This window comes from Muntiacus reevesi, chromosome 20 (genome assembly GCF_963930625.1).
Source record: "Muntiacus reevesi chromosome 20, mMunRee1.1, whole genome shotgun sequence".
Taxonomy (NCBI): domain Eukaryota; kingdom Metazoa; phylum Chordata; class Mammalia; order Artiodactyla; family Cervidae; genus Muntiacus; species Muntiacus reevesi.
The window spans coordinates 2,742,237-2,755,358 of NC_089268.1; the positions used below are offsets into that span (position 1 = coordinate 2,742,237).

Below are 13,122 nucleotides of genomic sequence, written 5' to 3' on the forward strand. Positions count from 1 at the left end.
AGCTGCTTGTTTTCAACTCCATTAAAACAGCATTTAAAATTAAATTTACAAACTTAATATCAAACAGCTTCATCTAACTAACAGATATTAAAAGACAGGTTAAAACATCTTATCTACAACTTTATTATAGCTAGTTCAAATATTGTGTTACAGTCTTTTAGTAAACTTAAACAAAGTTTTTTCTAATTGATTGAGACTTAAAGTCTGTTAAGAGATTCATGCTCTTTGTTAAAAAAAAAAAAATAATAGAGAGAGAAAAAGATTACACACAACAATGAAAACAACCCAGAGAGTATCATCCTACTGAATGATGGTTTATAGACGATGCTTGCCAACATCTTTTTTAGTCTGTGTTGTAAAATAATAATAGTGTCATTGTCATGCCAACTGCATAGGGGAAATACAAGAAATATATGGGAGCAATCATGGGCAGTTATCCCTAGAATAGGAACAAAAAAAAAGGACTATTACTTGTCATGTTGTTGTTTATGTGGAGACCACAGGCTACGAACTGTCTCTGAGGTGAGGTCACAGGCGAGGAGAACCCTCAGTATCTACCATAGGGGTGCTCCCTGTATCCCCCTCGGGCTGACCTTGATGGAGGTGCTTTCAGGCTGGAGTGAGTCGTGGCCCATTCTTCTGGTGCTATGAACAAGAGATAGATAGTAACATTCACTTTCCTTCACAGTTATTGAAAGCAGTTACTTAAGATGCAATAGTAGAAAAGAGAATTAAGACATCTTAATTCTCTTTTGAGAATTAAAAGACACACACTGTTAAGATGCCAGTGTTAAGGCATCTTAACACTGAAGGCTCTAGCCTTACTACATGTTCCACATGGTGAGATCATCCAAAAAAAGTTTATATTTTGAAATGCAACCACTTGGAAATAAGCCAGCATGGCATTTTTCAAAGCACAGAAAGTTAAGAACATTTAAACAGAAAGTCCACATTAAAAAGAAAGAGGAGCATCAAGGTAAACCACCCCTTTCTTATTCTTTACACAGACTCCTAAAAGAAGCTGGATAGGGGAAAACAGTAGTTTTTAGCCACTGATTAACATAAGAATAATCTGGGAATCTTGAAACCAAATAAGACACAAAATGCCTAATGTCTGTTTTCTATCTCCAAAACCAAATGATTAGAAACTCTAAAGCTTGAGACCCAGGGTTTGGGAATTTTTACATGGTCCCCTAGATCAAGGGTCCCCAGCCTCTGGGCCATGGACTGGTACCTCCTGTCAGATGAGCAGTGGCATTAAGTTAGAAATAAAGGGCACTTGAATCATCCCAAAACCTTCCCCCACCCCTGGTCTGTGGAAAAACTGTCTTTTGTGAAACCAGTCCTTGATGCCATAAAGGTTGTGGCCACTGATCTGGGTCCAAGTTTGAGGTTCATTTGTGCTAATCTATCCAAGTTAGTGAGAGTAAGTTTCAGTAGCCAAATCAATAAAGAAAAATCTTCTATCAGTTTTTCAAATAAACAAGTTGGAAAATAAAGCGGTATTAGTACACTAGGACAATTCATCATTATGTTTAATCTGACTTCCAGTAACCTCAATGTTCTGGGACCTGGCCAACAGACAAGAAAAGCAACCAAGCTTTTGGGTATTGTGAAAAATAGTTTCTGTAAAGTCTGTGTACCTGGAAGGGAAATGTAGTGCTTTTCCAAAGGGCCAAAGTGTCTGTGGTGACTTATATGGTCCCAGAAGCTAGGTTATCTAGGCCTTTCAATCAGAATTCAGTTCTTTATTACAGAGCAGACTGGACTATGGTGGGAGGAAGTATGGGAATAAGAAGAGGGATTACTAGAAAGACATACACTGGTATCGATAGCTGATATAAAAGGTGGTGGTAATGGAAATAACTGGAAAATCACTGCAGATTGAGGGCATATACCTCTGGAAAGTTCAAGTGCTCTAAAAATGTCATCAGCAAACATAATAGGAAAAAATTTAAATTGTACTTACTATAATGCAAGAAATAATGATCTACAATATAGAAAAATGAACAAAAGTTGGGTTGATGTAGGGGAAAATAGCATTAAAGGGGTGAACATTAGGTGTCTAAGGATATCCTTCATCAGAATACCTTCATTACAAATGATATAAGATGATAAATGAAGGATTTCATCTCTTTCACTATTTATTTTTATTGTCTGAGCCACGAGGGAAACCCTTTAATAAACATGCTTATGTTTATTTCAGTATATATTGGGACATAAAAGTGAGACCCTAAATAAATATGAGAAATGTTACCTTGGGTCAGAATATAGATATACCTGGATCAGGGGTTGGAAAACTAAGACCTTTGAGCCAAATTTGCCCAGATGTCTGTTTTCATAAATGCAGTTTTATTAGAATACAAGTATGCTTATTTATTAAAACATTGTATGTGGTTGCCTTTTCTCTACAAAGGAAGATGTGTGTGATTGTGACCATACTGGTGCAAAGCCTAAAGTATTTACACTCTGGACTTTTACAGGAAAGGCTTAGAGGCCACACTTCAGATCATGTTTTCATTTTTGGTGGGGGATTGTAGATATTGGTCTTTTTCACAGCATCTCTTGAAGACAGGAATTTAAGTCCAAGCTGCTGGGCTTTCTCCGGAGAAGGCAATGGCAACCCACTCTAGTACTCTTGCCTGCAAAATCCCATGGATGGAGGAGCCTGATAGGCTGCAGTCCACGGGGTCACTAGGTGTCAGACACGACTGAGCAACTTCATTTTCACTTTTCATTTTCATGCATTGAAGAAGGAAATGGCAACCCACTCCAGTGTTCTTGCCTGGAGAATCCCATGGACGGGAGAGCCTAGTGGGCTGCCGTCTATGGGGTCACACAGACCCCATAGACACATAGACTGAAGTGACTTAGCAGCAGCAGCAGCAGCAGCTGGACTTTCTCAACATAGACATTTTGGAGAATAATGTGATCTGTGCACTTGATTGGAATTAAAGAAAAATTTCTTTGATGTACTGGAAGGGAAAATAGGTTAAGCCTTGTCAGCCTTATATAATGTGAATTTTATACTTTGTCTATGAATTATCAAGAATATGTCAATGTCTTCACCCTCTAGTGATAGAAGATAAAATCTACCCTGTTCTATTACTGTTTTTAACAGGGGGAATGCACCACCTTTTGCTTCATTTGATCTAAGGTGTTGAAGATCCCTGAGTTGCAATTTATGTGTTTTAGGAGCTGCGAATAATATAGGTTTCAAGTTTCCCAGGGGATGAAGTCCTGGATTGTTTCTTAGATGCTGAATGTTCCTGCAGAAACGCAAAACAACACAGTCGTAGCTGCCATATCTACCCCAGATTTGTTAGAGCTTTTAAACTGGCATAATCTTGGGGACTTGCCACAGAGCACATGTGTTTAATAAAAACTCACTGACTTAGTTTTATTTGACTTTATCTAAAGCTCCAGGGGGCTTCCCTGGTGGCTTAGTGATAGTCTGCCTGCCAAAGTAGAATTCACCAGTTCAGTCCCTGGGTCAGAAGAGCCTCCTGAAGAAGGAAATGGCAACCCCACTCCGGTATTCTTGCCTGAGAAATTCCATGGATGGAGGAAGCTGGCGAGCTACATTCCGTAGGGTCACAAAAGAGTCAGATATGACTTAGCAACTAAATAACAACTCTCCAGAACAGCAAACTGATGGTGGAGGTGGGGCGGCTGCGCGCCACCACGACCGGCCCCAGGGCTGTTCAAAATGATCCGGACGCAAGTAGGCCCCGAGGCCCATCACGGGGTCTCACCGCCAGAGGCCTCCAGCGCAGGGGCGGCCCGGGCCCCCGCCGCGAGAACACTCCGGTACTGCCGTCGTGCGCCCCCCACGCGCAGCCCTCCGTGTCCAGCTCCCCCCAGAACCACGGAGGGCTCTCTGCCCGGCGCGCCGCCGGCCAAGAGGCAGCGGGACTACACCCCCGCGAGACGAGGCCAGTTCGGCCCCAGACGGGGGACGTGGGCGAGGTTGGCCCCCTGAGGTGCCAGGCGGTGCGGGCCGCGACTGAGGGCGGCGCGCCTGCACCGCGAGGGGCGCGGGCGCTCCGGGGGCCGGAAGACCGAGACGCGGCGGAGACGGCAGGAACACAGGCGCCGCGGACACGGGGGCGGCCCTGGGGCGCCGGCACGCCCAGCCACCCCGGAGCCTCCCGCGTCCCTGGCCCGCGGTCTGGGCCGGCGGGCCGCGGCCTCACCGCGTGCAGCGGAGGCGCCCAGCACGCCCATCTCGCCCGTCCGCCCGCCGCAGAGCCGTCTTCTTCTAGCCCGACCCCAAGGCTCTCGTCCTGGGGACACTCTCTCGAGCGAGGCGACCCAGCCGAGTCCGCACACCGGCTGCGGCCGGAGGCTCCTCAAGGCTGCGGGACTGCGGAGCCCGACCTCGCTTCCCTGCCCTGGGCTCTCCACTGGGCCTGCCGGGCGCAGGGCAAACGAGCGGCCCCGCGTGCCGGGTGCCTGGCGGGCCCAGCGGGACCCTCCCCGGAATGACGGGGGAGGCGCGGGCCCAAGTCAGTTCTCTTCTGCTTCACCCCAAATTCAGTCTTTGAGATTTAATTTGGTGTGAGGCTACAGAGGCCATATTCCACTTCAATGTTTAAAAAAAAGGCAAGCTGATATCCTCCCCAGGCAAAGGGAGTTTTAGATTTGTCTGAGTCCTTACTATTAGCAGAAGAAATCAATTTCACTTAATTCAGATCTTGGGCCCATTGTTTACATCTTTTCAATAATAAAAGGTGAGGGAAATACTGTTTCTATCTGTGCATATTTCCTTGGTCTATATTTTTCTTAATATCAGGATGGTTACAGATAGTCAGTCACTACAGTATAACACAAGCCAGCTTCTCTCACTCAAGTTTTGGACTTTGGGTCTGGACTGGAAAGCACTGACTCAATAAATGGTTTCCTTGGTCATGAATCAAACAGTGCGTCACTGAGCCTTGTGTTGTCAGCCAATACCCTCACTGCTCACCGGAAGCTCTTGAATTAATTCAGAAATATAAATAATTCTTAGAAATTCAGAGTGATTTCAACTTGAGTCCACCATAGAACCTTGCCCATAGGGATAGACAAATTATTATAAAGTGCTAGTGATGGGAATTCTCTAAAATGTGAACTTAGAAAGATCCAGGTGAACTTCGAATTTGTCTGTCTTCTTGGAGTTCTTCTATTTAGCAGACAGAATGGATTTAAAATATTTTAGGACTCCATACAAATTTCGGAGTCCTGGCCAAATATTTCAATTCCTATGAAGGATGTTATTGAAAAATCATTGCAGACAATAAAATTTAGAGGGTGTTCTTTTTACTTTTAGAAAATGATAGGGAAAGTAAAATATCAAGATCACTGTTTCCTGAGAAGCACTAGCTACTCTATGTATATGAATAGAGCAAATAAATACATCATTCCTTAGAAAAGGGGACAAACTAACTGCCAAGTTGGAAATTACTGGAGTGGTTTACTGAATTGTGGCTCTGGAAAAAGCAAATGAAGATATGAGAAGTAGAATTCAACTGATTTGATCAAATCCCTACCATTTCTGGTTGGGTTTCCCAATAAAGATTTTAATGTACCTTACAGTATATAATGAAAGCTGAGCGCCGAAGAATTGATGCTTTAAAACTTTAGTGTTGGAGGAGACTCTTGAGAGTCCCTTGAACTGCAAGGAGATCCAATCAGTCCACCCTAAAGGAAATTAGTCCTGAATATTCATTGGAAGGACTTATGCTGAAGCTGAAACTCCAATACTTTTGGCCACCTGATGTGAAGAACTGTCTCATTTGAAAAGACTCTGATGCTGGGAAAGATTGAGGCAGGAGGTGAAGGGGATGACAGGGTGAGATGGTTCAATGGCATCACCGACTCAATGGACATGAGTTTGAGTAAGCTCCGGGAGTTGGTGATGGACAGGGAAGCCTGGCGGGCTGCAGTCCATGGGGTTGCAAAGAGTGAGACAGGACTGAGCGACTGAACTGACTGACAATATATGATAGGAAGGAAAGTAGGCAAATAAAGCATTCATTAAATAAAATTTTCTTGTTTTTCTTTCAGATCTCCTATGTGCCAGTCCTTATACTAAGCCCTGCATAGGAAGATGGTTTAAGGAGCCTTGAGGAGATCACAGGACAAGACTAACATGAGGTGTCATAAATCACGACAGTTGTAATAGACATCTGAGGAAAGCCTGCAGAAGAGAGTTACTAACTTCCATCATTCAATTCAACTTGGACTGAACTCTAACACTGAATCAAGTAGCTTATTTTCTGAGTAAATATATGGTGTGACTAAGAATTCAGACCCTGTTTAACCCAGAGAAGAATTCAGATCCTGTTTAACTCAGAGAACTCATATTCTTTAAAATGTTTCCTGTATTAATTATTTTGTACCAAAATGGAGCAGGACTCTATGATCCTTGCCCACACCCCCAGCCCCCACCATGCCTTCTGCCTGTCTTTTGCCTGTGGAAAACTTTAGTCAAAGAATAAATTTAATCAGAGAAGTGAGAAATGCTGAAGCAAAGGAAAACAGTCTAAGGAGACTAAATAATAGCGTAGTCATTAAACATAGTTAGGGACCTTTAGTTGTTTCTTTTCTCAAAGGCTGTAGATAATATTCTGAGCCATATCCTGGGAGCTGTCTTATAGATACCAAAACAACAGGTGGAGAAGTTAACTACAGGATGACCAGACTGTACCCAGGACTTGAACTGCCACAATTCTGAGAACTGACTGCAATGAAATGGGAATAAGTCCATCCCAGAACTGAAGATTAACTGTACCTAAAACAACCAAGGGTGGTGCAGATGACACCACCATTATGGCAGAGAGTGAAGAAGAACTAAAGAGCCTCTTGATGAAAGTGAAAGAGGGAAATGAAAAAGTTGGCTTAAAGCTCAACATTCAGAAAACTAAGATCATGGCATCCGGTCCCAACACTTCATGGCAAATAAATGGGGAAACAATGGAAACAGTGGCTGACTTCATATTTTTCTGGCTCTAAAATCACTGCAGATGACGATTGCAGCCATGAAATTAAAAGACACTTATTCGTTGGAAAGAAAGTTATGACCAACCTAGACAGCATATTAAAAAGCAGAGACATTACTCTGCCAACAAAGGTCCATCTAATCAAGGCTATGGTTTTTCCAGTGGTCATGTATGGATGTGAGAGTTAGACTATAAAGAAAGCTGAGCACTGAAGAATTGATGCTTTTGAGCTGTGCTGTTGGAGAAGACTTGTGAGAGTCCCTTGGACTGCAAGGAGATCCAACCAGTCCACCCTAAAGGAGATCAGTTCTGGGTGTTCATTGGAAGGACTGATGCTGAAGCTGAAACTCCAGTACTCTGGCTGCTTGATGCGAAGAGCTGACTCAATGGAAAAGACCCTAATGCTGGGAAAGATTGAGGGCAGGAGAAGGGGACGATGAAGGATCAAATGGTTGAATGGCATCACCGACTCGATGGACATGGGTTTGGGTGAACTCTGGGAGTTGGTGATGGACAGGGAGGCCTGGCATGCTGCTGTTCATGGGGTCACAAAGAGTGAGACACGACTGAGCAACTGAACTGAACTGAAAGCAACCAAAATGATGCTAGTCAGAACACTGATGACCAATTTGAAAATGACTGCTAGAGATGACTGTGCTGTTTCTGCATGTAGCACCCCCCGCCCCCCGCCATCTATAGAGGCTCTCAGCCACTGCTTGTCAAGGGGGAAGCCATCCTTTGGACAAATGTCTGCTACCCTCCCATCAAGTTGCCGGCATCTGAAATAAAGCAAACTTTCCTTTCCACCAGCCTGGCCTGTTTACTGGCTTTTGAGTGGGGAGCAGTCAGACACACGCCCCCCTCCCCAAACCTCCTTTCAATAACAGTACCACCTGATCTAGTTTGATTCTAACAGCTACAAAAAGACTTTTTTTTTTTACAGTGATAGACAAGTAGTAAGGACACTGTAAATATTTATAAAGTACAAATAAAGAAATGATCTTACTACAATGAATTTAAGAATCAATTATGCAAAATAAGTGAAATAGGACTCATTCAGAAACACATTCTTAGCAATTAGGCCACAGAGTTTTGCAGGATTTATAGGTATATATCCTTTACATGCTAATAAGCATCATTCCAGAATATTTTACTTTGATAAAGGGATGTAAATTACTCAGTGTATCACTGATTCTGTTCGTGTCACCAATTGTCTTGCTGTGTATCTCACTGTAAGCTGAACCCAGGGTAGGAAAGGCGCAAGCTAAGAGGCTGGAAGAAGACTCAAGGAACTGTAGGAACTCAAGACAGGTTTCTTCTCTCCTGGCTGGCACAGCAGCCGTACCACAATTCTCTCCTCTCGTGGCTGACCCAACAGACACAGCCGTGATGCAGTACTGATGCCTCCGCTTTCTGGGTGGAGCTTACATATCACTGCAGCACAAAGTAGCTTGTGACCAAGCAAGTACCTCGTGATGTCCATTGTGCAGTGCTATAAATGATCTCGGCTGTGTCATAGTCATTGTTTACAAAACGTGGGTGAGAGAGCCTGAACACACCATCCTGGCTAATTTGCTCTCTCCCACACTCAGGTAACTCTTCTTGTGCATTAAATGTTACTCTAGTGACTTTAAAAGCTTTTGCATCTCAAATGCTCTGCTCTCAGCAAATCAGGACTATTAAGTGGTATATATTTCTCAATGCACTTTCATTCCCACCACAGGATTAGATACTTTGGGGAGTAGTCAGAGTGGGAAGGAAAAATCTGGATGATTTTTAAACTTGCAAAAATGATGTTCTCTGATTGCTGTGGAGATACTATGAACATTGAGGTTGTTGGGGGGGGGGGGATGAATCTCAGGAAAAAGGTGCCAATTTATGAAAAGTCTGTATTATTTACCTGGAAAGTAAAATTTCAATGTTTTTGTTCCCAGAAGTAGGTTTAACATGACATCTTCAAAGTAAATTGATGTTAGAGAGTAGCTCAGAAAGGACATAGAACATCATAAAGATTATCTAGGGCATAGCTCTTATGCTCACTAGTTATCTTTTGCTAGATAACTAGTTGCTTATATTTCTGAGATATGAAAAAGAATATCAAAATTTTCTTTAATCACACTGCAACAAAAATGGACAGCTCTTGTCACTTATTTTTCACATACTGCAAACCAATTTGCAAAAATCACTCCTTAATGTGAGAAACCTAAATTGATCTCTATTATTACAACTCACAACTGCCTTTGGTTTCCCATCATATTATCATACAAGAGCATTACAACAGATTTATTAAAGTTCACATTGGCTCTGAGCCACTCAATTTGTTGTACTCAGGTTTCTCATTTCTTAGAGGAATATCATTCTACTTAAAAGCATCTTTCAAATATTTAAGAACATATTGCTTTATGGCTATTTATTCCCAAAGAGAATATGTCAAGTTAGATGCTTTTTAGTGGTTGTAACACTCTATAATAATAATGCAAATTTTCATTATTTAATTGTAAAATACCTATCCTACTAAAAAAATGAAGATACACCTACTAGGGGTCACGTATATAGTGCTAGGCATTTTATGTATTTTATTAGCAAATACAATTTTCTTGCAAGATAGGTGCTAGTGTTGTCTTCCTTTAAGATGAGAAAGCAATAACTCAGAAAGTTTAGTAGCTTTCCTAATATATATATGGAATTCCTTGCTAAAATTTGGGACTTTATCTTAAATGTGCTACAAGAGTAGAGAACATATATATTTATAATTGTCTCACCATCTTTCCACCTGGTGGGTCAGATGGTAAAACATCTACCTGCAATGTGGGAGAGCCGGGTTCGATCCCTAGATCGGGAAGATCCCCTGGAGAAGGAAATGGCAACCCACTCCAGTACTCTTGCCTAGAAAATTCCACAGATGGAGGAGCCTGGTGGGCTAAAGTCCATGGGGTCTCAAAGAGTCGAACATGACTGAGCAACTTCACTTTCTTTTATCTGAAGGAAGACCCTGGATTCCATTCTCTTTTTACTTTTCTTTGCTTGGCTAGCAAATAAGACAATTTATTTTACTCCTCTCTGATTGTATAACAATTGAGTCCAACAGCAAATAATTGATTAGCTAAATGTGTGAGAATGTAGCTTTAATTTTATTAACAAAAATGTGGGCTGCTTGAAGTGAATTTGCTGAGGGGAAAATCTAGGTGTATATTTATCCAAAGTGAAAGTCATTTTTAGCTGATATGCTCTGAACTTTTTATAATATTAATGAAATATTAGAACCTAACGGTTCAACCATTTTATTCACACAATTTGTATTGTGACTATATGTAATTGCAGAGTTTATTGTTTTAAGACACAGAGGGTAAAATGGAAGAGTAATTAGGGGGAAATATGACTGACCAACCTCTCTTTTCAGAGATGAACATAATGAGTTATGTTCTAAGAAATGTCAACTACAAATTGCCACTTGCCATCTACCACTACAAGGATTAAACCATGTACGGCTGCAGCTGATGATTTTCAACACCTCCTGAAAGAAGTGCAGGATGGAGAGCAGAAATGAGGCATTCTCTGGGCAAAAACTAGAACGGGTCTTCAGATATCTAGGTATTTTCAGGAACCAATTTTTATGAGCCCGATTCTTCTACCTTTTCATGCCTAGAAAAGCACCAACATTCTTAATAGTGATGACTACTTCTTGTGACTGGCACAAGCCCTCAGCAAAAGCTATGTGCTTGATTGCATGTACTCCCGTCTTCACCAAAATTACATATATACTGATCTCCCCACCTTACCTCTTTGGAATTAGAAACAAGTAACACTTGGGATAATCCATTTGGAGAATAATGAAGCTATTCCATTCCAAACTCTAGAGTTTTAAGACACATATGATAGGTACTTGGTAATTGTTTATTGAATAAACTATTATATTTAAATATTTTGCATCTTCATTTTGTACCCTAAAAGAAGCCACAGGCCTCCCTCAGATGTATCCTTGAGCTTGAATGAAAGTCCTATAAGTCCTAACCCATGGAGAGAGGAGATTGGCAGGTTCCTCTGTCCACGGGGATCACAAGAGTTGGATATGACTTAGCAACTAAGCAACAACAACCTGTTAGTCCTATAGCCAGGCCTTCATTTGGGTTCTAGTTCGGCCTCTTTCTTGTGGAAAGGCATCTTTGACAAGTCGGCAAGTCTTTTCATCTACACATTGATGGTGTATTTTAATTGTCACAAACCACTGTGAGCTTCTGACATGCATATCTAAATGCCTGTGGGACATCTCCTCAAATGTCAGTCATTTTTTAAAAAAACTCTTTCTTCATGCTACTTAATGCTCTAAGTTTCATATTTCAATGAATAGCACTATTACCAACAACTTACCTAGTTGCGTATCAAAAACCCTCAGCATCCTCTGAAGTTTTCTCAGTAGATATAAGCAATCATCAGGCTTTGTCTTTTCTCAACCATTTAGCTCATCTGTTTCTTTCTATTCCTACTAATCCTATCCATGCCAAGCCATTATCATCAAAGCCTTTGTGTGAACACAACAAACTCTGGAAAATTCTTAAAGAAATGGGAATACCAGACCACCTTACCCGCCCCCTGAGAAATCTGTATGCAGGTCAAGAAGCAACCGTTAGAACTGGACATGGAAACACAGACTGGTTCCAAATTGGAAAAGGAGTACATCAAGGTGGTATACTGTCACCTTGATTATTTAACTTATACGCAGAGCACATAATGTGAAACGCTGGGCTGGAAGAAGCACAGGCTGGAATGAAGATTGGAGGGAAAAATATCAACAACATCAGATATGCCAATGACACCACCCTTATGGCAGAAAGCAAAGAGAAACTGGAGAGCCTCTTGATGAAAGTGAAAGGGCAAAGTGAAAAAGCTGGCTTAAAACTCAACATTCAAAAAACCAAGATCATGGCATCCAGTCCCATAACTTCACGGAAAATAAATGGGGAAACAATAGAAACAGTGACAGACTTTATTTTCTTGGGCTCCAATATCACTACAGATGTGACTGCAGCCATGAAATTAAAAGATGCTTGTTCCTTGGAAGAAAAGCTGTGAGCAACCTAGACAGCATATTAAAAGCAGGGCCATTACTTTGCAAACAGAGGTCTGTCTAGTCAAAGCTATGATTTTCCCAGTAGTCATGTATGGATGTGAGAGTTGGACAAAAAAGGAGGCTGAGCACCAAAGAATTGATGCTTTTGAAATGTGGTGTTGGAGAAGATTCTTGACAGTCCTTTGGACTGCAAGGACATCAAACCAGTCAGTCCTAAAGGAAATCAGTCCTGAATATTCATTGGAAGGACTGATGCTGAAGCTCCAATACTTTGACCACCTGATGTGAAGAACTGACTCATTGGCTAAGACCCTGACTCTGGGAAAGATTGAAGGAGGGAGGAGAAGGGGACAACAGAGGATGAGATTGTCGAATGGCATCACTGACTCAATGGACATGAGTTTGAGTAAGCTTTGGAAGTTGGTGATGGACAGGAAAGCCTGGTGTGCTGCATACAGTCCATGGGGTTGCAAAGAGCTTTACATGACTGAGTGATTGAACTGAGCTGATTTCTAGGTATTTTATTTTATTTTGATGAAAAGGTAAATGGGATTGTTTCTTGAATTTCTTTTTCTTATCTTTCATTGTTAGTGTGTTAGAAATGCAATAGGTTTTTTTTTTTTTGTATTAAATTTGTACCCTTCAAAGTTACCAAATACACTGATGAGGTCTAATAGTTATTGATAGCTCCTTTAGGATGTTTTTATGTATAGTATCACATCATCTGCAAACAGTGACATATAGTTCTTTTCATATTTGGGTTCTTTTTATTTATTTATTTATTTTCTTCTTTGATTGCCATGGCTAGGGCTTCCAAAACTATGTTGAATAAAAGTTATGAGAGTAAGCATCTGGTCTTCTTTCTGACCTTAGTGGAAATGCTTTTTGCTTTTCACCATTGAGAGTAATGTTTGCTGTAGCTTTGTCTCTATGACCTTTATTATTTTAATGTAGGTTCCTTCTATGTCTACTTTCTGGAGAGTTTTTAATCATACATGGGTGTTGAAATTTGTCCAAAGATTTATCCGTATCTCTTGGCATAATCATATGATTTTTATTCTTTAAATTGTT

At 41.4% G+C, this 13,122-nt stretch overlaps 1 protein-coding gene across 2 annotated transcripts in view; it reads right to left on the minus strand.

Moving 5' to 3' along the window:
* Window positions 1–547: 547 nt before the first annotated feature.
* Window positions 548–13,122, minus strand: part of KHDRBS2 (KH RNA binding domain containing, signal transduction associated 2) — a 682,130-nt gene continuing 669,555 nt past the window's right edge. For both annotated transcript variants that reach the window (XM_065912995.1, XM_065912996.1), the window contains one exon: window positions 548–645. In XM_065912995.1, the coding sequence (XP_065769067.1) occupies window positions 548–645 (98 nt within the window). The remainder of the gene's footprint in view (window positions 646–13,122) is intronic.